Source organism: Saimiri boliviensis, chromosome 7 (genome assembly GCF_048565385.1).
Source record: "Saimiri boliviensis isolate mSaiBol1 chromosome 7, mSaiBol1.pri, whole genome shotgun sequence".
NCBI classification, from domain to species: domain Eukaryota; kingdom Metazoa; phylum Chordata; class Mammalia; order Primates; family Cebidae; genus Saimiri; species Saimiri boliviensis.
This window is the reverse complement of record NC_133455.1, coordinates 78,560,835-78,586,695: the sequence shown is the minus strand read 5'-3', so window position 1 is coordinate 78,586,695 and position 25,861 is coordinate 78,560,835. Positions and strand designations below refer to the sequence as shown.

Sequence of the window (25,861 nt, the reverse complement as noted above, 5' to 3'; positions counted from 1 at the left end):
GTCCAGACAAGGCCCTGGACAGGTTCCCTTATCTTCCTCCTGCATCTATCAGAATAACATAAAAAAGATGTTTCCTTACAAGATAAAACTGATAGTGTTCCTTACATTGAAGATGAGCTGACTAATCCATTATTAGCAGCACCGTGTCTGGGCACACTTTGCCATGAATAAGGGTATGTGGAAAGGAAGGAAAGGAAAGAAAGGAAAGATAAGAAAGAATTATGTTCCCTAAATATTGATTTTAAAAAATGTAACTAGGGCCAGGCATGGTGGCTCACACCTGTAATCCCAGCATTTTGGGAGGCTAAGGTGGGTGGATCATGAGGTCAGGAGTTCAAGACCAGCCTGACCAACATTTTGAAGCCGCATCTCTACTAAAAATACAAAAAAATTAGCAGGACATCCCTGAAGGACAGTGGTGAGGGGTAATCTTCCCAGTGGGCAGAATTTCGAGCAGTGTACCTGGTGTACACTTTGCATGGAAGGAGAAATGGCCAGATGGACAATTGTATACTGATTCATGGGCTGTAGCCAATGGTTTGGTAGATAGTCAGGGACTTCCAGAAGCTTCCAGAAGAAACATTACTGGAAAATTGGTGACGAAGAAATTTAGGGAAGAGGTATCCCTCTATGTGGTCAAAAACTGTGAAGATATTTGTATCCCAGGTGAGTGCTCACCAATGGGTGACCTCAGCAGAGGATTTTGATAATCAAGTGGATAGGATGACCCATTCTGTGGACACCACTAAGCCTCTTTCCCCAGCTACCCCTGTCATCACCCAATGGGCCCACAAACGAGTGGCCATGGTGGCAGGGATGGAGGTTACTTATGGGCTCAGAAACATAGACTTCCACTCACCAAGGCTGATCTGGCTATGGCTACTGCTGAGGGCCCAATTTGCCCACAGCAGAGACCAACACTGAGCCCTCAATACGGCACCTTTACTTGGGGTAATCAGCCAGCTACCTGGTGGCAGGTTGATTATATTAAGCCTCTTCCATCATGGAGAGGGCAGAGGTTTGTCCTCATTGAAATAGACACTTACTCCGGATATGAGTTTGCCTATGCTGCATGCAGTGCTTCTGCCAAGGCTACCATCTGTGGACTCACAGAATGCCTTATCCACTATCATAGTATTCCACACAGCATCAACTCTGACCAAGGCACTCATTTTATGGGTAAAGAAATGTGACAGTGGGCTCATGCTCATGGGATTCACTCGTCTTACCATGTTCTCCATCATCCTGAAGCAGCTGGATTGATAGAATGGTGAAATGGCCTTTTGAAGTCACAATTACAATGCCAACTAGGTGTCAATACTTTTCAGGGCTGGGGCAAAGTTCTCCAGAAGGCCATGTATGCTCTGAATCAGCATCCAATATAGGTTACTGTTTCTCCCATAGTCAGGATTCGTGGGTCCAGGAATTAAGGGGTGGAATGGAAGTGGCACCACTCACCATCACTCCTAGTGATCCACTAGCAAAATTTTTGCTTCCTGTTCCCATTACATTACATTCTGCTGGCCTAGAGGTCTTAGTTCCAGAGGGAGGAATGCTGCCATCAGGAGACAACAATGATTTCATTAAACTGGAAATTAACACGTCCACCTGGACATGTTGGGCTCCTCTTAGCCTGTTGGCCTTTAAGTCAATCTACTACTTCACATGGAGTTAAGGAAGAGTATATGCATGTAACACAGGTGATCCATTAGGGTGTCTTAGTGTTACCATGCTCTTGATTAAGGTCAGTGAGAAACTACAACAGCCCAATTCAGGCAGGACTACAAATGACCCACACTCTTCAGGAATGAAAGTTTGGGTCACTCCACCAGGAAAAAAAAACATGACATGCTGAGGTGCTTGCTGAAGGCTAGGGAATATAGAACGAGTAATAGAAGGTAGTCATCAATACCAGCTAGGATGAGGTGACCGGCTGAAACAAGGACTGTAATTGTCATATTTCCTCCTCCTTTTGTTAAAAACCTGTGTGTTCATGTATACACTTGTACTAACAATATATCTTCATTTCTCTTCCTTTTTCCTTTGGCATATGACAAAAGATTTATTGAATTCACATCAGGATTTAAGTATTGTTAACTTTATGTAATAGTATTTGGGTTCAGAATTGTTGAGTTTCTGGTTGTATGAAGGACGGTTGTGTTATATTGGCATAATTATGATGTTATTATTGTCTTTATTTGAAGATTATGTGTAATCTCAGGAGATGTGTATGGGTTTAAGCTGACAAGGGGTGGATTTGTGATGGTTAATACTGAGTATCAACTTCATTGGATTGAAGGATGCAAAGTATTGATCCTAGGTGTGTCTATGAGGGTGTTGCCAAAGGAAATTAACATTTGAGTCAGTGGGCTGGGGAAGGCAGACCTACCCTTAATCTGGGGGGGGGCGGTGGGCACAATCTAATCATGTGCCAATGCAGCTAGAATATAAGCAGGCAGAAAAATGTGAAAAGAAACACTGGCCAAGCCTTCCAGCCTACATCTTTCTCCTGTGCTGGATGCTTCCTGCCCTCAAACATTAGACTCCAAGTTCTTCAGTTTTGGAACTTGGACTGGCTCTCCTTTCTCTTCAGCCTATTGTGGGACCTTGGGATCAAGGTGACTTAATACTTAATAAACTTCCCTTTATACATATATCTATCCCATTAATTCTGTCCTTCTAGAGAATCCTGACTAATACAGGTGTGGTGGCTCACATTTGTAATCCCCGCACTTTGAGGGGCTAAGTGGGGACAATAGCTTGAGCACAGGAGTTTGAGACCAGCCTGGGAAATGTGGCAAAACCATGTTTCTTCAAAAAATACACAAATTACCTGGGTGTGGTAGTGCACGCCTGTAGTTTCAGCTACTCAGGAGGCTGAGGTGGGAGAATCACTTGAGCCTGGGAAGTCAAGATAGTGAGCTATGATCATACCACTGCATTCCAGCCTGGGTGACATAGCAAGACCCTGTCTGAAAAACAAACAAACAAGCAAAAACAAAAACAAAAAAAAACCAAAAACCCTTAAATGATGGGGTTTGGGGAGTTCCCAAGTTTGTGACCACATCAAGTTCTTAGGACAGCGGTGGACCAAGAGAGGGCATGAAGGCTTTGCACTTGCTTAACGTATTTCTTCCATTTGGTTATTTCTTAATATAAACCTTTATAATAAACTGGTAATAGTAAGTGAAGCACTTTCCTGAGTTCTAAGAGCTGTTTTTGCAAACTATCAAACCTGAGGAGGGGCTTGCAGTAAAGGGGAGGAAAGTCTTTTCCCCTACCTTCTTAGGTTTTGTGATTGTGCCTGAGGATTAAACTGAGAAAAGACAGGTTAGGCCGGGCGCGGTGGCTCACGCCTGTAATCCCAGTACTTTGGGAGGCCGAGGTGGGCGGATCACGAGGTCAAGAGATCGAGACCATCCTGGCCAACATGGTGAAACCCCGTCTCTACTAAAAATACAAAAAATCAGCTGGGCATGGTGGCATGCGCCTGTGGTCCCAGCTACTCATGAGGCTGAGGCAGGAGAATTGCTTGAACCCGGGAGGCGGAGGTTGCAGTGAGCCAAGGTCGTGCCACTGCACTCCAGCCTGGCGCCTGGTGACAGAGTGAGACTTTGTCTCAAAAAAAAAAAAAAAAAAAAAAAAAAAAAAAAGACAGGTTAACAGGAGATAAGCATACACATTTTATTTGGTGTTAACATTTTTACATGGCAGGGGAAACTTCATAAGAGACAAATGAAGACCCAAAGCAGCAGACAGGCCTGAGAGCTTATATACCATGTTAACAAAAGATGATAAATTGTAGAGCTATAACAAGACGAGGCAAAGGGACTTGGCCTATGCATAGTGAACTGTGGGAAAATGACTAGGAAATGTGTGGTGAAAATTAATGGAAGATAAGATTTATTTTAGTATTTGTGCAGATTCATCTCAGTGTCCATGCCTCACTTCTGTTGATGAGAATGTTCTCCTCTTCCTGATACAAATAGATGGCCTTTATCATGGAAAATGTATGTCCTGTTTTATTATTATTATTATTATTATTATTATTTTTTTGAGACGGAGTTTCGCTCTTGTTACCCAGGCTGGAGTGCAATGGCGCGATCTCGGCTCACCGCAACCTCCGCCTCCTGGGTTCAGGCAATTCTCCTGCCTCAGCCTCCTGAGTAGCTGGGATTACAGGCACGTGCCACCATGCCCAGCTGATTTTTTGTATTTTTAGTAGAGACGGGGTTTCACCATGTTGACCAGGATGGTCTCGAACTCTTGACCTCGTGATCCACCCGCCTCGGCCTCCCAAAGTGCTGGGATTACAGGCTTGAGCCACCGCGCCCGGCCCCCTGTTTTATTATTATTAAGACAAAATCTTGCTTTTTCACCTAGGCTGGGGTGCAGTGGAATGATCTCAACTCACTGCAACCTCCACCTCTCAGGTTCAAGTGATTCTTGTGCCTCAGCTCCTGAGTACTGAGATTACAGGCATGCACCACTACACCTGGCTGATTTTTGTATTTTTAGTAGATATGGGTTTTTCGCCATGTTGGCCAAGCTGGTTTCAAACTGCTGGCCTCAAGTCATCCGCCCGCCTCAGCCTTCCAAAGTGCTGGGATTATAGGTGTACCAAGCCACTGTGCATGGTCTATGTCCTGTTTTAAGGTTGAAAGGTATAGATCAGAGAGCCCTTCCTACATCTGCTGTCTTTCAAGCACCTTCAGGTCAAAATAACCAATATGCCAAAGTGGCATGTTTTGGGTGGCATGTTCTGATTCACTTCATGGGGGGCCCCTGATTTATAAGTGGTTTATTCAGAAATACAGGTGGAAACCTGGGAGTTGCAACTGCCATCTGAAGTTGGGGCAGTCTTGTGGGACTGAATCCTTAACCTGTGGGGTCTGTGCTAATGCCAAGTAGTGAATGGCAGAATGGAATTGAATTGTAGTACTCCTGGTTAGTATCTAGAGAATTAGAGAATTGGCTTTGGGTGAAAGGAAAAAAAAAATCACATATTGGTATCAGAAGTGAGTAAAAACAGCTCAGACATATCTGTATATCTATATCTATATAGACATATTGATATATGAGACTTTTAAGGTATCTGTCCCTGTAATTGGGAGTTGGTGAAAAGCATAGAACAAGAACATGGACTTTGCATTTCACTAAGCCCAGGTTTGAATCCTGTTTCTCACATATCCTGGATGTGTGACCTTCAGCAAGTCACTTAACCTTTGTGAGTCTCAGTTTCCTCATCTCTATTAGTAGTGTCACAGAGTTGTTGTATTACATGAAATAAGGTGGGCAGGGCAAGGTACACAGCTAGGGTGGCTGATTTAATGGAGTCAGCCCTTAAGACTGACTCTTTAGCCAGGCGCGGTGGCTCACGCCTGTAATCCTAACACTTTGGGAGGCTGAGGAGGGTGGATCACCTGAGATCAGGAGTTCAAGACCAGCCTGGCCATCATGGAGAAACCCTATCTTTAAAATTTAAAAAAAAAAAATTAATATAAAAAACAAAAAGACTGAATCTTTAGCATAGAAGGAGAAGAGAAGGATGAAGGTCCGTAGAGCTGGATAGGTCCTTCTACTTCTGGCATCCAGCTTGTGTAGCTAGACCAGCCCATTCAGCTCACTGACTGTCCACTAGACTTTATTCCAAGTGAGACTTAGAGCTATGATGTGTGAGAAAACTGTGTGGTGTTTGTACACTTTCATGAATGAGCACCTTTCCATGCTGACACACTGTGGCATGGAAACTGTTTGCAGAAGTTGTAATTAACAGGTTCATCAAATCCCTGGTTGCTCACTAGGTCTCCTGTCACACTAATTAGGGTATCTAACTGGTGTTGGTTGCCTTAAATGCATATTTATCCTTGTCCACAGGCATAATTATTCTTGGATTATTTTTTCCTTCAATGTGTACAGGAAAATAAAAACACATACGAAAAGAATGTAGTAAAACAGATAGGACTGTTTAATTCCTAGAAACTTTGCAAGAGATATTAAAATTAGTGAAGAGTTTGTCCTGTGCTTATGTGCGGGGCTATTCATAGAATAACACTTGCCCCTACCTGTTCTCTACTTTCATTCCCAAAGGTACCATCTGACACTTGGGTGTGGGGGCTTTACAAAACTGCCACTGTCACAAGGAGCCCTGGCTACATTACAATATAGAAAACACTCCCCTTTTCCATTATGCCAACAATGATGCTGTGTTTTCTGTTCTCCTTCCAGTGGCTTGTTCCCTGAGTTAGGTATTGCTATATATCCAGGACCCAGTGGTTCACCTCAGAGACATTCTGTCATATGTGTCCTAAAGCAGGAGACAGGCCCAAACCTACCCGACCAACTATTTGACAATAGTCATTGCTAGAATCTTTAATATGTTAATAATGATGGTGTCATGCCTAGAGCAGCAGCACACGATAACTACTGAGCACTTAAATAAAGATAATTAGTAGGACTAACTCCAAACCTCTTGGGTAAAAGCCTATAAAGGATATTTTTATCATATGATACAATTGCCCATGATCCAATCGATTCAGTAATCTGAACAAGGAAGCTCAACAATGGAAATCATTTCTTTTTTTTTTTTTTTTTTTTTGAGACAGAGTTTCGCTCGTTACCCAGGCTGGAGTGCAATGGCGCGATCTCGGCTCACCGCAACCTCCGCCTCCTGGGTTCAGGCAATTCTCCTGCCTCAGCCTCCTGAGTAGCTGGGATTACAGGCACGTGCCACCATGCCCAGCTAATTTTTTGTATTTTTAGTAGAGACAGGGTTTCACTATGTTGACCAGGATGGTCTCGATCTCTTGACCTTGTGATCCACCCGCCTCAGCCTCCCAAAGTGCTGGGATTACAGGCTTGAGCCACCGCGCCCAGCCTTAATTTTTTGTATTTTTTAGTAAAGACGGAGTTTCACCATGTTGACCAGGATGGTCTCGATCTCTTGACCTCGTGATCCACCCGCCTTGGCCTCCCAAAGTGCTGGGATTACAGGCTTGAGCCACCGTGCCCAGCCTCTTTTTTTTTTCTTTAAAGATGGGGTTTCACCATGTTGGTCAGGCTGGTCTTGAACTCCCAACCTCAGGTTATCCACCCACCTTGGCCTCCAAAGTGCTTGGATTACAGGTGTGAGCCACCATGCCCAGCCAATGGAAATCATTTCTATAAAAATACTGAGTTAAAATGATCACACTTTTAACAGGATTCCTAATTAGATCCAACTTTTCTGAATATATAGAGGAAAAGATGCTTTTCTCTTTAGTATACATATGTTCTTAGATGGGCCACAATTAGCACTTTGAATTGCCAAGGCTGATCTCAAACTTCTGGCCTCAAGCAATCCTCCTGCCTCAGCTTCCTGAAGTGCTTGGATTACAGGTGTGAGCCACCATGCCCTGCCTGAATTGTGCTTTTTCATTTAGATGAAAGAGGATGGTTATTAAACTCTACGTGAACAATGCAGATGGGAAAAGAGTGACAGGAGTGAACTGTATTAGTAGCAAAAGCTTTTTTTCTTTCTTTTTTTTTCTTTTTTTTTTTTTTTTGAGATGAAGTCTCACTTTGTCACCCAGGCTGGGGTGCACTGGCATGATCTCTGCTCACTGCAACCTCTGCCTCCCAGGTTCAAGCAATTCTCCCTGCCTCAGCCTCCTGAGTAGCTGGGATTACAGGTGTCCACCACCATGCCCACGTAATTTTTGTAGTTTTAGTAGAGATGGGGTTTCACCATGTTGGCCAGGCTGGTCTCAAACTCCTGACCTCAGGTGATCCACCTGCCTCAGCCTCCCAAAGTGCTGGGATTATAGGTGTGAGCCACCACGCCTGGCCACAAAAGCTCTTGAATGGATTGGGTTATTAACCACTTAGCTTCAGTTTCAGGTACATTCCAGAACAGCATTACCCAACAGAACTTTTGGCAATGATGGCGATGTTCTGTATCTTGTCTAATCATGTCTAATACAGTAGCCATCGTCTACCTGTGGCCATTGGGCTTTTCAAATGTGGCTAGTGCTGCTGAATAACTGAGTTTAAATTAAGTTCGCAGGCTGCGGTGGCTCATGCCTGTAACCCTAGCACTTTGGGAGGCTGAGGTGGGTGGATCTCCTGAGGTCAGGAGTTCAAGACAAGCCTGGCCATCATGGTGAAACCCCATCTTTAAAAAAAAAAAAAAAAAATTCAGTTTAAATTTGAATAGACACAGGTAACTAGTGTTTTCTTTTTTTTTTTTTTTTTTTTTGAGACGGAGTTTCGCTCTTGTTACCCAGGCTGGAGTGCAATGGCGCCATCTCGGCTCACCGCAACCTCCGCCTCCTGGGTTCAGGCAATTCTCCTGCCTCAGCCTCCTGAGTAGCTCGGATTACAGGCATGTGCCACCATGCCCAGCTACTTTTTTTTTTTTTTTTTTTTTTGTATTTTCAGTAGAGACGGGGTTTCACCATGTTGACCAGGATGGTCTCGATCTCTTGACCTCGTGATCCACCCACCTCGGCCTCCCAAAGTGCTGGGATCACAGGCTTGAGCCACCGTGCCCGGCCGGTAACTAGTGTTTTCAAATATTCACTGCAGCTCTAGAAAAACACAAAAGACCTTAAAGGATTTAGTGGTATATTTTGAATTATTGGCATAAAATTAAATAGACTAATTCCCCAACCAAATTGAAACATAATTTAATGAAATCTAAACGGAACCAAAGTTTAGTCATACCATGAAAGCCTTTAAGATCTTTTCCGTTATTCTAGAGTCGCAGTGAATATTGGCTTTCCATATTCGTGAGTTCCACATTAATAGATTCAGCCAACAGAAGATTTAAATTATACTAAAAAAAATTAAATCTGTGCTGTATATGTACAGAGTTTTTTCTTGTCATTATTCCCTAAACGATATAGTATAACGAGTTACATGACATTTTTTTTTTTTTTTTTTTTTTTGAGACGGAGTTTCGCTCTTCTTACCCAGGCTGGAGTGCAATGGCGCGATCTCGGCTCACCGCAACCTCCACCTCCTGGGTTCAGGCAATTCTCCTGCCTCAGCCTCCTGAGTAGCTGGGATTACAGGCATGTGCCACCATGCCCAGCTAATTTTTTGTATTTTTAGTAGAGACGGGGTTTCACTATGTTGACCAGGATGGTCTCGATCTCTCGACCTCGTGATCCACCCACCTCGGCCTCCCAAAGTGCTGGGATTACAGGCTTGAGCCACCGCGCCCGGCCAAGTTACCTGACATTTTGTTGTATTTAGTATTATAAATAATCTAGAGATTATTTGAAGTATATGGGAGGATATGTGTAGGTTGTATGAAAATACTATGCTATTTTCTTTCTTTTTTGTGTGTGTTTTTTTTGAGATGGAGTTTTGCTCTTGTTACCCAGGCTGGAGTGCAATAGCGCGATCTCGGCTCACTGCAACCTCCGCCTCCTGGGTTCAGGCAATTCTTCTGCCTCAGCCTCCTGAGTAGCTGGGATTACAGGCACGCGCCACCATGCCCAGCTAATTTTTGTTTTTTGTATTTTTAGTAGAGACAGGGGTTTCACCATGTTGACCAGGATGGTCTTGAGCTCTTGACCTCATGATCCATCTGCCTCGGCCTCCCAAAGTGCTGGGATTACAGGCTTGAGCCACCATGCCCGGCCACTATACCATTTTCTATCAGGCACTTAAGCATACTCAGATTTTGGTTTCCAAGGGAGATCCTAGAACCAATTTCCCATGGATACTGAGAGACAACTGTGTGTGTGTGTGTGTGTGTGTGTATGTGTGTGTGTGTGTGTGTGTGTGTGTTTGTGTGTGGTGTGTGTATAATTTTAAAAAATAAATGTATAACCTAGATATTTTATAAAACTGATGACGTGGGACAAAAGTAAAAGCACAAGAAACTGGTGAGTCTCTCAGGTTTCATGATAGTTTTTACATATAGAAGCTTGACAATCTTCCCCACAGGAATGGGACTATATGAATATAATTGAACCTCTTGCAATAGAGAAAGCAGATATATTACTTTTGTAGTGTCCTTTCTAAAAAATGTTCCTCAGCTGGCCAGTACCACCAAGTATTCCATGAGATATGCATTGTGCTAAATGACTGAAGGAATTTATACCCAGACCACTGAAGAAGTGTGTCAACTGCTACATGCACACTAGAGAATTCAGCAGCCGTTGACTCTGCACTCAGGCTCTCTTGTCATCATTGCCTTATACCTGCCAGACTGTGGTCCTTGGTGTCTAGGAGACCACACTTTCCCCCAAGTGCAGAAACAGATTGAACTGTACTTTATTTCTGAGTGGGGAGTACAGATGATCCTGATTCTCCAGACAATGGTTACAAAGTGAAATTTAAAGCTAACATAGGCTGGGCACGGTGGCTCACACTTGGAATCCCAGCATGTTGGGAGGCCAAGGTGGGCGGATCACTTGAGGTCAGGAGTTTGAGACCAGCCTAGCCAACGAGGTGAAAACCCATCTCTATTAAAAATACAAAAATTAAGGCCGGGCGCGGTGGCTCACGCCTGTAATCCCAGCACTTTGGGAGGCTGAGGCGGGTGGATCACGAGGTCAAGAGATCGAGACCATCCTGGTCAACATGGTGAAACCCTGTCTCTACTAAAAACTACAAAAAATTAGCTGGGCATGGTGGTGCGTGCCTGTGATCCCAGCTACTCAGGAGGCTGAGGCAGGAGAATTGCCTGAACCCAGGAGGCGGAGGTTGCGGTGAGCCGAGATCGCGCCATTGCACTCCAGCCTGGGTAACAAGAGCGAAACTCCGTCTCAAAAAAAAAAAAAAAAAAAAAAAAAAATACAAAAATTAGCTAGGTGTGGTAGTGCATGCCTGTAATCTCAGCTACTCAGGGGGCTGAGATGGGAGGATCACTTGACCCCGGGAGGCAGAGGCAGTAGTGAGCCGAGATCATGCCACTGTACTCCAGCCTAGGCAACAGACAGAGACTCTGTCTCAAAAAAAAAAATAATAATAATAATAAATAGCCAGGCATGGTGGCTCAAGCCTGTAATCCCAGCACTTTGGGAGGCCGAGGCGGGTGGATCACGAGGTCAAGAGATTGAGATCATCCTGGTCAACATGGTGAAACCCCTGTCTCTACTAAAAATACAAAAAATTAGCTGGGCATGGTGGCGTGTGCCTGTAATCCCAGCTACTCAGGAGGCTGAGGCAGGAGAATCGCCTGAACCCAGGAGGCGGAGGTTGCGGTGAGCCGAGATCGTGCCATTGCACTCCAACCTGGTTAACAAGAGCGAAACTCCGTCTCAAAATAATAATAGTAAGTAAAATAAAACAAACATAGAAAGAGGCAGGGACGCGGACACTAAAGTAATTTTTTCTCAACTTTTTAATGGTCTCGCACAAAAAAGAGAGAATTCAAGCTTGGTTAGTGAATCTGGACTGAATTAGGTTTAAAAGAGACAACTTAAGACTGTTACAGGATGATTGTGCAGGTAACTCCAGCATCCTAATAGATAAGCCTTGGTGATCTTGTCCTCTTTTCCAGCACACCAGCAGTGTTGTGCTCTATATTTCCTGCTCTCCTCCAAGCTGTGTGCTCCCTGGGTTGGTATTACTATATCACTAGATTCCAGTGTTTCACCTCCTAGACATTCTGTAATTTGTGACCTGAAGCAGGAGATAGGCTCAAACCTGTCTGATTGATGTGTCATAAGTGCTTCCATTTAATTCCAGCAATATATAAAAGGCATTATTTACATCACATTTAGTACCATTATTTGTTAAATGCCTACTTTTACAAGTGATTGTGATAGTTGGGGTCTTAAAGTTTCTTAACTCGCAAATAGAAAAAACTGATTCTGCCTATCTTAATGTCAAGGGGAGTTTGTTGGACGATTTTGGAGTCTCTTAGGGAATCAAAAGGGAAACAAAAGAGGCAAATAGTGGGAGAACAGAAACCCAGGGGCCTGTTCCAGGGCCTAAGCAGCCTGGCCAGAACCTCCAGCTAGAGTCTAGCCAGCTCCAAAGACTTCTAGCCCTGTCTCTCAATAACAAATGTCACAAATCCAGGGCAAGACATTGATTGGCACAGACTGGGTCAGCAGTCCACCTCTAGACCCATCAGCTTTGGCTAGGGCAGGAGCGGATCTAGGTTTTACAGGGACTAAAACTCATACAACTTGGAGAGCACACCTTGAAATAGTTAAGATGTCTGTTTTACATTGTACAAATACTGTTGGGAAAAGCAGCAAAGGAGAAAGAACTTACAGAGTGCCTATATAAATTGGTTATGAGTAACATATAAACAAGGAACAACAAACTGCGGAAGGCTGCAGAAGGCCTCTGGGGAGGAAAGCCTCTCCATGCCTCATCTTCCGGTGCAGGGTGACCTGGGCTCTGTTACCATAATCATTGTGCTCAAGGATGTAAAACCCCTTTGCAGCACTATGACATAGCCAGACTTGTAGACTCCTTGTAAGGCCCATGTTCCCTCAGCTGTACATAGATAATCAGCTAAAAATAACCACATTCTTGTTTTGCGAAACTCCCAGACCGCTGCTGTTACCAATCCTTAGGTTGACACACCAGTTCTGGCTCACTGATTCACTTCTGGCTCTCTAATTCACCATCACTCCACCTCTACCCTATAGATCAAAGTGATTGTAATCAATAAATAGTGTAGATGATGAGAGCTCAGGACCTTCACTGTATCCTCTGAGATAATAAAGCGATGGCCCCCTGGTCCCACTTTCTCTCTTAATCTGTCTTTTCACCACCGAACACAGGGTACTGAACATGGGGTGATATAGGGTAGTTCCCTACAAAATACAAGGCCCGCAGCACTACAAAAAATAAGGACAGAAGAAATCACAAATACAACGTGCCTACAACCACTGTCAAGAGAGGAAGTGAGACAGAAGGATAATTGAAGTAGGAAGAAGAGCTTGTGGTCTTAAATGGTTGTGGCTGAAAAGGTGGATTATTCTCTTTGCAATTCTCATAAAAATATTTGGCCATGTGAACACATTTTTAGGGTTTCTCCTAAGACTTTGAAAGGAACTCACTCATGCAATGAGGGCCACTGAATTATTATTATTATTATTATTTTTTTTTGAGACAGAGTTTCACTCTTTCGCCTAGGCTGAAGTTCAGCGGCTCAATCTTGGGTTGCTGCAACCTCTGCCTCCTGGGTTCAAGCGATTCTCCTGCCTCAGCCTCCTGAGTAGCTCCAACTACAGGCCTGAGCTACCACGCCTGGCTATTTTTGTGTTTTTAGTAGAGACAGGGTTGCATCATGTTGGCCAGGCTGGTCTTGAACTCCTGGCCTCAAGTGAAAAAAGGGAGAGCCTGGAAAGACAGAATAACAACAGACCACTGTCTTATCCTGCATCTGCTGCTATAACAAAATACCTTAGAGTAGGTAGTTTCTAAATAACAGAATTTTTTTTCTCACAGTTCTTGAGGCTGGAAGTCCAAGATCCAGTCACCAAAAGACTCAGTGTCTGGTGAGGGCTGCTCTCTACTTCAGAAATGGCAACTTCTTGCTGCATCCCCATGTGGCAGAAAGAACAAATGTTATATCCTCACATGGTGGGAGGGGCAGAAGGACTAGGGTACTCCCTCCAACCTTTTATAAGGGTACTGATCCCATTTATGAGGGCAGAACCCTAGTGACTTAATCACTCCCCAAAAGGCCCTACTTTTTAAATTTTATTATTTATTTTTGAGACAGCGTCTTGCTCTGTTACCCAGACTAGAGTGCAGTGGTATGATCATAGCTCACTGCAGCCTCAACCACCTAGGTTCAAGCAATCCTCCATCCTTAGCCCCCCAAGTAGCTGGGACTACAGGTGTACACCACCACACTCAGCTAATATTTCTATTTTTTTTCGAGATAACATCTATGTTGTCCAGGCTGGTCTTGAACTTGTGAGCTCAAGCAATCCTCCCACCTCAGCCTAAAATGTTGGGATCACAGGTGTGAGCTACTGTGCTTGGTTGAGGACATGTTCATATCAAGGCCAAAGTTCTTTTTGCTCCATCATGCTACCCAGCTTACAATTTTGGACTTACAATTTCTGTGAGGATTTATGAACTTTCAGTCAGTACATGTGACTAGGTCTTCTTCATCATATCAATCAAATTGTTTAATTAATGACCAAATAACTATTTTTTTTTTTAAAGTCAAGGAAGAAAAGAATGGCCCTGCCTTTTGGAGAAGCAAAGAGCCCAGAAGTGTGAATCAATCTCCTCCCAGGTGAGATTGTTGTTTGGAATATGTGTTTAACTTGCTAACCAAAACATTTTTACATTACAACTTGTTTTTCTTAATGTTTTTTCTCTACTAATGGCTTTGGATTAAGTACTATTAATCTCATATGTGCAATAATGAAGAAGGTATTTTTGAGAGAACTTTTTCTCAATTCAAATCAGTTAAATAATATTTCTAATTTTCTATATATTACTGAATATATAGATGTCACAATATAGATAAATCACTAAAATTAAATTCAAAAATATCTGTTGACCTCTGGTTCTGTGTAGGGCACTGTGTTAGGCCCTATGATGGATACAAAGATGAGTAAGTCATAGATCCTGTCCTTGAGAAGCTGATTCTAACCAAAATATACAGCATTTGCTCAGATAAATAAAATATACAGTCCACATGCTAAGTATCCCAAATATCTGAGCAATTTGCAAAGAGACTTACAGAGGGGACAGATTATATTCAGTTGTGGGGAGAAGTCAAGATGCCAGGTGACAGTTGGTAAAGGAATAGGGCGCATGGAGATGGGGACACTGCCGTTGGAGGAATAGTGGAAAAGGAGATCCAGGCAGGAAAGAAATGGAGCATGTGTTAGCCCCGTGTGATTGAAAATAGGACCTGAAAGTGAAATTGAGTCCATCCTTTGGAGGGTCTTAAAAGTCCATATGGCAATGGGGAAAGGATTCCCTGTTTAATAAACGGTGTTGGGAAAACTGGCTAGCCATGTGCAGAAAGCAGAAACTGGGCCCCTTCCTGACACCTTACATTAAAATTAACTCCAGATGGATTAACGACTTAAACATAAGACCTAACACCATAAAAACCCTTGAAGAAAATCTAGGCAAAACCATTCAGGACATAGGTGTAGGCAAGGACTTCATGACCAAAACACCAAAAGCATTGGCAACAAAAGCCAAAATAGACAAATGGGACCTAATCAAACTCCACAGCTTCTGCACGGCAAAAGAAACAGTCATTAGAGTGAAACAGCAACCAATAGAATGGGAAAAAATGTTTGCAGTTTATACATCTGACAAAGGGCTGATATTCAGAATTTACAAAGAGCTAAAACAGATTTACAAGAAAAAAACAAGCCCATTCAAAAGTGGGCCAAGGGTATGAACAGACACTTTACAAAAGAAGACATGTATGAGGCCAACAAACATATGAAAAAATGCTCATCAGCACTGGTCATTAGAGAAATGCAAATCAAAACTACATTGAGATACCATCTCACACCAGTTAGAATGGCAATCATTAAAAAATCTGGAGGCAACAGATGCTGGAGAGGATGTGGAGAAATAGGAACACTTTTACACTGTTGGTGGGAGTGTAAATTAGTTCAACCATTGTGGAAGAAAGTGTGGTGATTCCTCAAGGACCTAGAAATAGCAATTCCATTTGACCCAGCAATCCCATTACTGGGTATATATCCAAAGGATTATAAATCATTCTACTATAAGGACACATGCACACGGATGTTCATTGCAGCACAGTTTACAATAGCAAAGACCTGGAACCAGCCCAAATGCCCATCGATGATAGACTGGACAGGGAAAATGTGGCACATATACACCATGGAATACTATGCAACCATCAAAAACGATGAGTTCATGTCCTTTGTAGGGACATGGACGAACCTGGAAACCATCATTCTCAGTGAACTGACATAAGAGCAGAAAATTAAACACCGCATATTCTCACTCATAGGCGGGTGTTGAACAATGAGAACACATGGACACAGGGAGGGGAGCACTACATACTGGGGTCTGTTTGGGGGAAATGGGGGAGTGACAGTGTGGGGTGGGGAGTTGGGGAGAGTTAGCATGGGGAGAAATGCCAGATATAGGTGAAGGGGAGGAAGGCAGCAAATCACACTGCCATGTGTGTACCTATGCAACCATCTTGCATGTTCTTCACATGTACTCCAAAACCTAAAATGCAATAAAAAAAAGAAAGAAAGAAAGCGAAAGAAATAAGGAAAGAAATTCTATTATTCTGAACAGTAATAATTAACATATTTTATTATTGAATAGTAGGTTCGAACTACTCATGATATCAAAGTTTACTTAACTACATCACTAAACAAGCAAGCTGTGTGTAATAAAAATATATGTATATTTTTCCTTAAATTATAATATATGAAGAAACATTTATTTCTCTTGCCCAATTTGTTAAAGTTTCTTAGAAAAACACATGTACTACTAGTATATTTGGTTGACAAATCAAAATTGTATACATTTGTGGGGTACAGTGTAATGTTTTGATATATGTATAAAATATGGAATAATTAAGTCAAGTTAACTAACATATCTATCACCTTACTTACCTATAATTTTTCTGTGGTGAGACATTAAAACTTACTGTTATGTTGAAATGTACAATACATTATCATTGACTGTAGTCACCCTACTGTGCAATAGATCTCAAAATGTATTTATCCTGTCTGCAAAACTTTGCATTCTTTTATCAACAACAGTCTTTGGTAACCAATTATTCCACATTGTACTTTGTTATTTCAACTTTATTAGATTCCACATAAAAGTGGAATCATGCGGTAGTTAGTTTTCTTTGTGTATCTGGCTTATTTTACTTAGTAAAATATCCTCTACATTTATCCATATTGTTTCAATTGACATCTCCCCCTTTTTAAGGCCGTATAGTATTCTATTGTGTATGCTATTATTCTAAATGTATATACTACATTTAGAATAAAATTGTAATTTAAATACATATTCATCTATTGGTTGGAAAACTCATGTGTAATGGAAAAATATTTGTGTGGCAACATGTATTAACATAATACAGCATATAAATGTCTCTTTAATGACAGCTAATTTGTACTGAGCACTAATCATAATACTATAGATGTGTTAATAAATTTTGTTCTCACAGTGAGAAAAAAAAAAAGTCCGTATGAATACTTTACATTTCATTTCCAAGGACATGAGAAAACTGTTGAAAGTTTTGACCAAGAGAATGACATAGAAGCATTACCACAGAAAAATAATCCAGCGGTTGTTCTTAAAATGGATTGAAGTAGGGAAAAACCAGAGACTGGTGGAAAGTCATTAGAATGTGAACTGGGCTAGTGGTAGCAAGAATAAAGAAAAAGGGACAGATGGAAGAGACATTTCATAGGCAGAATCCACAATACTAACGTTTGATTGAAATAGGAGAGATGGAAAGAGAAACTACTGTGGTTTCCAGCTGGAGTGATGAATAGTGATGCCCTTCAAAGAAATAAGGATGTCAGAAGGGATCACACCCATGTATTGGTTTAAACAGATTAAGCTTGAGGTCCTAGTGGGCCTTATCTGGTGGAAAAGTTCATCTGGCAGTTGAAATTTTAGTCTGGAAGGTGGGAAAGAAGCCTGGGTAAATTTAAAAAGAACAAAAAGGGGTTTCCTTTTTTTTTGAGACTGAGTCCCACTCTGTCATCCAGGATGGAGTACAGTGGTGTGATCTCTGCTCACTGCAACCTCTGCCTCCCAGGTTCAAGCGATTTTCCTGCTTCAGCCTCCCAAGTAGCTGGGATTAAAGGTGCCCACCACCACACCTGTCTAATTTTTTCCATTTTTAGTAAAGACAGGGTTTTGGCATGTTGGCCAGGCTGGTCTTGAACTCCTGACCTCAAGTGAGTTGCCCACCTCAGCCTCCCAAAGTGTTGAGATTATAGTTGTGAGCCATTGCGCCTGGACAAAAAAAAAAAAAAAAAAAAAAAAAAAGAGTTTCTTAAGTTGCATAAGTTAAAGTGTGATACTGTTACACACTTTCGCTATTTAGATATTAGAAGGAAGAAGGGAGTGTAGGATTCTAGGAGCTGACAGTCAAGGGATATAGAGGCATAGGGAAAATTAATATGAATTGGATCCTTGAAAGACAGTTCATAGCAAGGGGAAATATCCAGATTAGAAAAGCATTGCAAAATGCTGTTGGAAGAGAAATCCTAACTGGGGATATTCACAAACACATGGTGGGGTCATGGTGCGTTGCTTAGCTTGCTGGGGAGGGGCCTTTTCTCCCTGCACTTTCCATCATTCTCACCCTCTCTCACAGTGTGAATAAGAGCACCTATGAGGTCTCTTTTAAACTTAAATTTCATTACTATTATTACTTCTTTTCTTACCAAAAAAAAAAAAAATGTAGAAAGTTTCTTTTTCCTAAACACATTACCAATTTGCTGTGTAGAATTTTAACCTTATGGCCAATTATTTTAGATAAGAGAATTGTTGGACAGTAAGTAATTTTCTTTTTTTTTTTTTATAGATGGGGTTTCACCATGTTGGTCAGGTTGGTCTTGAACTCCTGACCTCAGGTGATCCACCTGCCTTGGCCCCCAAAGTGCTTGGATTACAGGCGTGAGCCACTACACCCAGCCGTAGTAACTAATTTTCTTAAAGGTGCTTTTCTTAAAGGTTCAAGATTAAGGAGTTAGCTATAGTGTTCCTGTGTTCTTGTCAATTCTCAAGGCTTTGAAGGTTCTGATTTGAACCTAACCATCAAAAAAACCTTTTTTTTGAGACGGAGTTTCGCTCTTGTTACCCAGGCTGGAGTGCAATGGCGCAATCTCGGCTCACCGCAACCTCTGCCTCCTGGGTTCAGGCAATTCTCCTGCCTCAGCCTCCTGAGTAGCTGGGATTACAGGCACGAGCCACCATGCCCAGCTAATTTTTTGTATTTTTAGTAGAGACGGGGTTTCACCATGTTGACCAGGATGGTCTCGATCTCTCGACCTTGTGATCCACCCGCCTCGGCCTCCCAAAGTGCTGGGATTACAGGCTTGAGCCACCGCGCCCGGCTCAAAAAAACCTTACTAGGCTGGGCACGGTGGCTCACACTTGTAATTCCAGCACTTTAGGAGGCCGAGGCAGGTAGATCACGAGGTCAGGAATTCAAGACCAGCCTGGCCAAGACGGTGAAATCCCGTCTCTACTAAAAATACAAAAATTAGCCAGGCACGGTGGCGGACGCCTGTAATCTGAGCTACCTGGGAGGCTGAGGCAGAGAATTGCTTGGACCCGGGAGGCATAGGTTGCAGGGAGCCAAGATGGCACCACTGCACTCCAGCCTGGGCAACAAAGTGAGACTCTGTCTAAAAAAAAAACAAAAACAAACAAACAAACAAAAAACATACTAAAGCATTGCATACCATTGCTTAAAATGCACATTTAACCCTTTTTTAATGCTGGCATTGGAGAACGGACCAACAGCAAGCTGAATTCCTTTCACCCTATTTCTCAAGGGGTGCGACTGGCATTTTGTGTGGTACCATTTGTGCTTGTGCAGAATGGTGCCACACATTGTGAAACTTCAGCTAACCTGGGTTTTGACCACTAAGTGCCAGTAATACTCCCTATTTATATGTGAAGCTCTGAGATACATGGGCAGGATGTGCAGATTCGCTGCATAGGTAAACACGTGCCATGGTCACCATGCATTTTAATGGAACTACCCTGGCTACTTCCGGCTCTCAACACACTTGTCAGATAGTCAAGATTTGTTTCAATTTCTCCATTCTGTGCTCTTTCTCCCTGCTCTGTGCCGTCTTCTCTATAGCCCTCCCTAGTATCTTAGTCTGTTTTCTGTTGCATATAACAGAATACCTGAAACTGACTAATTTATAAGGAAAAGAATGTATTTCTTACAGTTATGAAGGTTGAGAAGGCCAAGGTCAAGGTGTTGTATCTGCTGAGAGCTTTCTTATCCATGAATTGATTAACTTATTTATGAGGGCAGAGACCTCATGACCGAATCACCTCTTAAAGGCCCCACCTCTCAGTTGCACCTTACTGGGGATTAAATTTCAACATAAGTTTTGGAGGGGACAAATATTCAAACCATACCACCTAGCAAGCATCTTTGCTTTCCCTGTAAATTTTATGTTTGAGTTTTTACGGATACCACATTGTGATAATTTCTTTTTCTTTCTTTCTTTCTTTTTTTTTGAGATGGAGTGTAGCTCTGTTGCTCAGGCTGGAGTGCAGTGGCACGATCTTGGTTTACCGAAACCTCTGTCTCTCAGGTTCAAGCGATTCTCCTGCCGTAGCCTTCTGAGTAGCGGCGATTACAGGCCCCTGCCACCATGCCTGGCTAAATTTTTTTGTATTTTTAGTAAATATGGGGTTTCATCATGTTTGTCAGGCTGGTCTCAAACTCCTGGTCTTATAATCCGCCTACCTCGGCCTTTCAAAGTGCTGGGATAACAGGCATGAGCCACTGCCCTGGGCACGCTGTGATAATTTAATAATACAGATTTAAAATGGTTACTCCTTTGGTGGGATTTCCATTTTGGCAGGCATGAAAGCCAGCAGCTCCAGGAAAGCAGCTCTATTTGTAGAATTTTGTTGTAACAGATTTATTGAGGTATGACTGACACACAGTAAACTGGACATATATGTTTTGTCATATATATCTCCCCACGAAACCACTATCACAATCAGTATGTATCACCCCCTCCTCTCTACACCGGGCCCTGGAGACTTTTTTTCAAGATGGGAAACTGGGGCAATCATTAGGTTTCACCTTGATTATTTCCCACCTATTGGGGCTCATTGCCTTTCATTGCCTGGTGTCTAGTGTCTTGAAATCTACTTTTGCATATATTTTGTCCAATTTTTGGTTGTTACAGGTGGGAGGGTATACATGGTCTCTATTACTCCATCTTGGCTGGAGGCAGAAAAAAACTAGTAATTCTAGGTTTATGCCCATATATACAGAAGAGGATTTCGACTGGTGCTAGATCCTTCCTGGAGTCAGTGATGTTCCTGGAATTCCTATAAAAGAGATTTTGGGGGCAGCAACAGGGGAGATTAGGGAATTCATTTACCTAGACTGTATGTGTATGTGGACTAGATTGAAACTCTTTTCCTTAGCAGGCACAAGTACATTGTTTTTATGTGGCATAGATATTTATTTGTGGTGGCTCACTCAGGGGAAGACTATTGGAGATCCTAGCAAATGGGGACACTGACGCCCTCCTTCTTTTGGCTTCTGCCTTTGGGAGCCTACTGTTTCAGGCCAACTTGTCAATTTTAGTTCTAGACTATATTAACAAAGATAATCCTGAAGTTCAGAAGGACCTGGATTATCAAGGATTCATGTATATGTACTATTCTGCCTTTTACAAAAAGACAAAACCATATACTTTTAGAAAACTTGCTTAACAAAGTTAAGTATCCCATACAAGGTTAGTTAGATAAGTCAATTGAATATGAGATCTCATTTTCCCCCAGCAGTCCTTCCATGTAAAGTTAAATATACTGTAGGGGCTTGAATTTACTTATCAGAAAGTTAGAATCTGGGACACTCATTGCTGCTGCTTCCTTTTTTTTTTTTTTTTTTTTTTGAGACAGGATCTTGCCCTGTTGCCTAGGCTGGAGTACAGTGGCATGATTATGGCTCACTAAGGCTTCAACCTCCCAGGTAGCTAGAATTACAGGGGTGCACCACCATGCCTAGCTCCGCTGCTGCTGCTTGATGTGGTGTCACTGCTTTGAGATTAGTTTACACTCCTAACACATGCTGACTGGGTGATGTAAAGAGTTAGCCTAGATCTTCTGGGGTGTAAAAATAAAGCTGACCTGGAATAATGACAAAAATCCAAATTTATTTCAATCCTGGCTGTGTATCTGTGGATCAGAATCTCTCAAGGGCTCATGGAGAGTACATACTCCTAGGCTTTACTCCAGGCTGCTGAATCCTCAGCTTTAGGGACAGGATTCAGTCATCTATTTTTGATAGCTCCCTAGATGCTTCTGTCAGCTAGCTATCAAGGTTTGGGAATTGCTGGCCTAAATAATCTACAATGACATCAATCTTCCCCCGGATTATTGGAAATCTCAGTTCTTTTTTTTTTTTTTTTTTTTTTTCAGTTTTTTTTTTCTTTTTTTTTTTTTAAATCCTCAGTTCATAATATGTCTCTAATTCACCCATTAGCTTCTATCTCTCCTGCCAAAACCTCTATAATCTCATCACTTCTGCAACACCTCTAACTACGCTCTCCACATCCCTTCTCAGTACCTCTCTGCCTCTGCCTGAATCCATTATCCACCTTAAAGCCAAAATGATCTTTTCCAAATGTCCCTTTCTGCTTAAAACCTTTCAGTGGTATTCCATTGCACGGCAAATACACCTTTTACCACGTCTAGACATCCCTGTAAGACCTGGCCGTTGCTTAACACTCCAGCTTCATCTCTTAGAGCACTGCAAACTCTTTCCAGCTCAGACCTTTGAACTTCTTTCCCCTCTTAACATTGCTTTTCACATGGCTCACTCTTTCTCATCCTTCAGGTCTTAGCTTAAATGTCCCCATCCCAGAGAGGTCTTGCTTGATCACCTAGTTTGAACAAACACATACAGGTTTTCTTTTTTCTTTCTTTCTTTTTTTTTTTTCCACACACACAGGTTATCTTTATCAGACTGCTCTGTTGATTTCATTGCACTTTTGTAAGTTATAAGTCTGTTGTGAACAGTGCCGCAAACATACGTGTGCATAGATTGGATAAAGAAAATGTGGCACATGTATACCATGGAATACTATGTAGACATAAAAAAAGGATGAGTTCATGTCCTCTGCAGGGACATGGATGAAGCTGGAAATCATTATTCTCAACAAACTAACACAAGAACAGAAAACCAAACACCACATGTTCTCACTCATAAGTGGGTGTTGAACAATGAGAACACATGGACACAGGGAGGGGAACATCACACACTGAGGCCTGGAGTGGAGGGCTAGGGAAGGGATAGCAGGGAGTGGGGGCACTGAGGAGGGATAGCATTAGGAGAAATACCTAATGTAGATCACCAGGTGATAGATGCAGCAAACCACCATGGCACGTGTATACCTACGTAACAAACCTGTACATTCTGCACATGTACCCCAGAACTTAAAGTATAATTAATAAATTAAAAAAATAAGTTATAACAACATGTTCATTACTTATTGTCTGTCTTTCTGCTAGAATGCAAACTCCATGAGAACAGGGACCTAGATATTCCTGTGCACTCATACACTTCTAGTGTTGGCCCAGTGCTTGGTACATACTAGGTGCTTAATATTTGTGGAATGAATAATCATATTATTTACAAACTAGCCTGGTTTACATAATATTGGCTTGTGGGAGTGTGATTTGCTCTAAATCCATGTAATAATAAACCATGTTTGGATAGAGATGATGTATTTCCATTATTGCCCTGAAAAATGTGACTTATGAGCTTCTGGGAGGAGGGCTCTGCCCTATAGCAGGGCACTGAGTGAAATTCTTAACATGGTCTTTGTACTTGGAATGATTGAGGGAGGGGCAGTTCTAGGAATAGACATCCACATCCTCCCAGACTCAAGTCTTCATTTCAGTGTAATTCCCCACATTTCTAGGACACTTTGAAGTGCTCTTGTTTTCCTCCAATTCAGAAAAATAAAACAGGTTTTTAATTAATGTTTGCAGCTGGGTGCGATGGCTTACACCTGTAATACCAGCACTTTGGGAGGCCAAGGTGGGTAGATTGTTTGAGCCCAAGAGTTCAAGACCAGCCTGGGCAACATGCTGAAAAACCATATCTTTTTAAAAAAAATAAAAGAAAGAAAAAATTAGCTGGGCTGGTGGCATGTGCCTCTAGTCCCAGCTACCCATACCACTGTACTCTAGCCTGGGTGACAGAGTAAGACCCTGTCTTGGAAAAAAAAAAAAATTAGTGGATTTTGTAGTAGTTGTTTTAGGTTACTGTGGAGGTTAGAACTCTGTTAAAAGTGAGAGAAATGCATTTTAGATTTAAAAAGGGAATTTATTGTAATTACTGGGTTAACTCATTAAATTCAGTATTCATTCAACAGATATATATGGAAATAAATAAAAACATAGGCATAGATCTATCAGTCTAATCTGGCATACTTGAATTGCTGGGCTCTATGTTATGTTATAGATGTATTAATACAACGGTGAGCAAACTCAGTAAAGTTTAGAAGTGGAATCTTGGGAACGTAGGAATGCTAAGAATGGAATTCAGACACAGCTGGAACTGGGGGCTTGAGTGTCCCAGGACTTGGTTTCTGTCTCCTCTGACGTCTGTGTGTCAATTGCATCTTCTCTCCCTGAATACTACACCCTACATGGGGCAGCAAACGAGTCACCGACTCCCATAAATTCACATTTTACAGCTTTCACCACCAGACAAAGGCTAACTTACACACTCTCTTATAACAAATTTTTAAATCCTGAAGAAAGTCTCTGATTGCCCAGCTTGAATAAATGACACACTGCTGAAAAATATTCACCATAGCCGACAGATCGGAGTCTTTAACAACATGGCAGCTTCCGTGTGCTCTGTGTGTAGAGGGAAGGAGTAGTTTCCAAGCAAAGAGGGTGAAGAGGGAGCTGGGTCTACTGTCCCATAGTTTTCTAGCACTGTAATCTTTGTAATTAAACCTTTGAGTCAGATGTTTAAACATAAGGCACTCTGGGATAGGAAACACTAATTAGAGGACTAAAGGATGTTATCATGTACAAAGATTTGAAACACCTCCTAGGTGCCATGTTTTAGGCCTAATGATGAGAAGCTGCAGGTCACAAGAAGGATGCTTTTACCTTGGGATATCAGACTTACATAAGTACGGTCACTTTTCAGGGTAATAGCAAACAACAGGCCTTTAATACCTGAGGGATGAAAAATAATCTACCAGTGATTTCTGATAATGAGATTCAGTATTTAGGTTTCTCTCTCTGTAGTGTAGCTCTTTATTAGGGGGTAGTACTTTGTTTTCATAGGGATTTTACAGGAGAAAACCTAGTAGGCACTTCACCAAAATGATCTCTTAGGAAAGGACTATTTTGTGATCTACTTAAAATAATAATAATAAAAAAAAAGACTGCTATTGCTTGAGAGTGTGAAAAACAAAGAGGAACACTGAGACCAACAGGGCTGACCCAGAGTAACATATATATAAATTTAATTGAGTTCACCATGAGTAATGCAAAAGGAAAAGAAATAATGACAATGCTTAGCTTTCAGTCTAGGTCTGCTAAGCCCAAACCCACCAGGGTAGATTTTGATCTGAGTTTACACCCATCTGTATCCTCCACTAATATTTACCTAACAGAAGTTTGAGGAGCAGGGTGACTCATGCCTGTAATTTCAGCACTTTGGGAGGCTGAGGCAAGAGGATTGCTTGAGCCCAGGAGATCAACATCAGCATGGGCAACATGGCGAAACCCGGTCTCTACAAAAAAATACAAAAATTAGCCAGGTGTGTGCCTGTGGTCCCAGCTACTTGGGAGACTGAGCTGAGAGAATCAACTTGAGCCTGGAAGGCTGAGGCTGCAGAGAGCCAAGACTGTACCACTGAACTCCAGAGTGCCCAAAGCACCCAAGATTGCTCTGGGCAAAAGAGGAAGATCCTGTCTCAAAAAAAAAAGTTAGAAAGCAGATTTATTTTATTTTATTTTATTTTTGAGACGGAGTTTCACTCTTGTTACCCAGGCTGGAGTGCAATGGCACGATCTCGGCTCACTGCAACCTCCGCCTCCTGGGTTCAGGCAATTCTCCTGCCTCAGCCTCCTGAGTAGCTGGGATTACAGGCATGTGCCACCATGCCCAGCTAATTTTTTGTATTTTTAGTAGAGACGGGGTTTCACTATGTCGACC

At 42.1% G+C, this 25,861-nt stretch overlaps 1 protein-coding gene across 1 annotated transcript in view; it reads left to right on the top strand.

Moving 5' to 3' along the window:
• C7H12orf56 (chromosome 7 C12orf56 homolog) overlaps positions 1-25,861 on the top strand; it is a 92,218-nt gene that overhangs the window by 13,108 nt on the left and 53,249 nt on the right. The window contains exon 3 of the mRNA XM_074402848.1: positions 14,137-14,209. Coding sequence (XP_074258949.1) covers positions 14,137-14,209 — 73 coding nt within the window. The remainder of the gene's footprint in view (positions 1-14,136; positions 14,210-25,861) is intronic.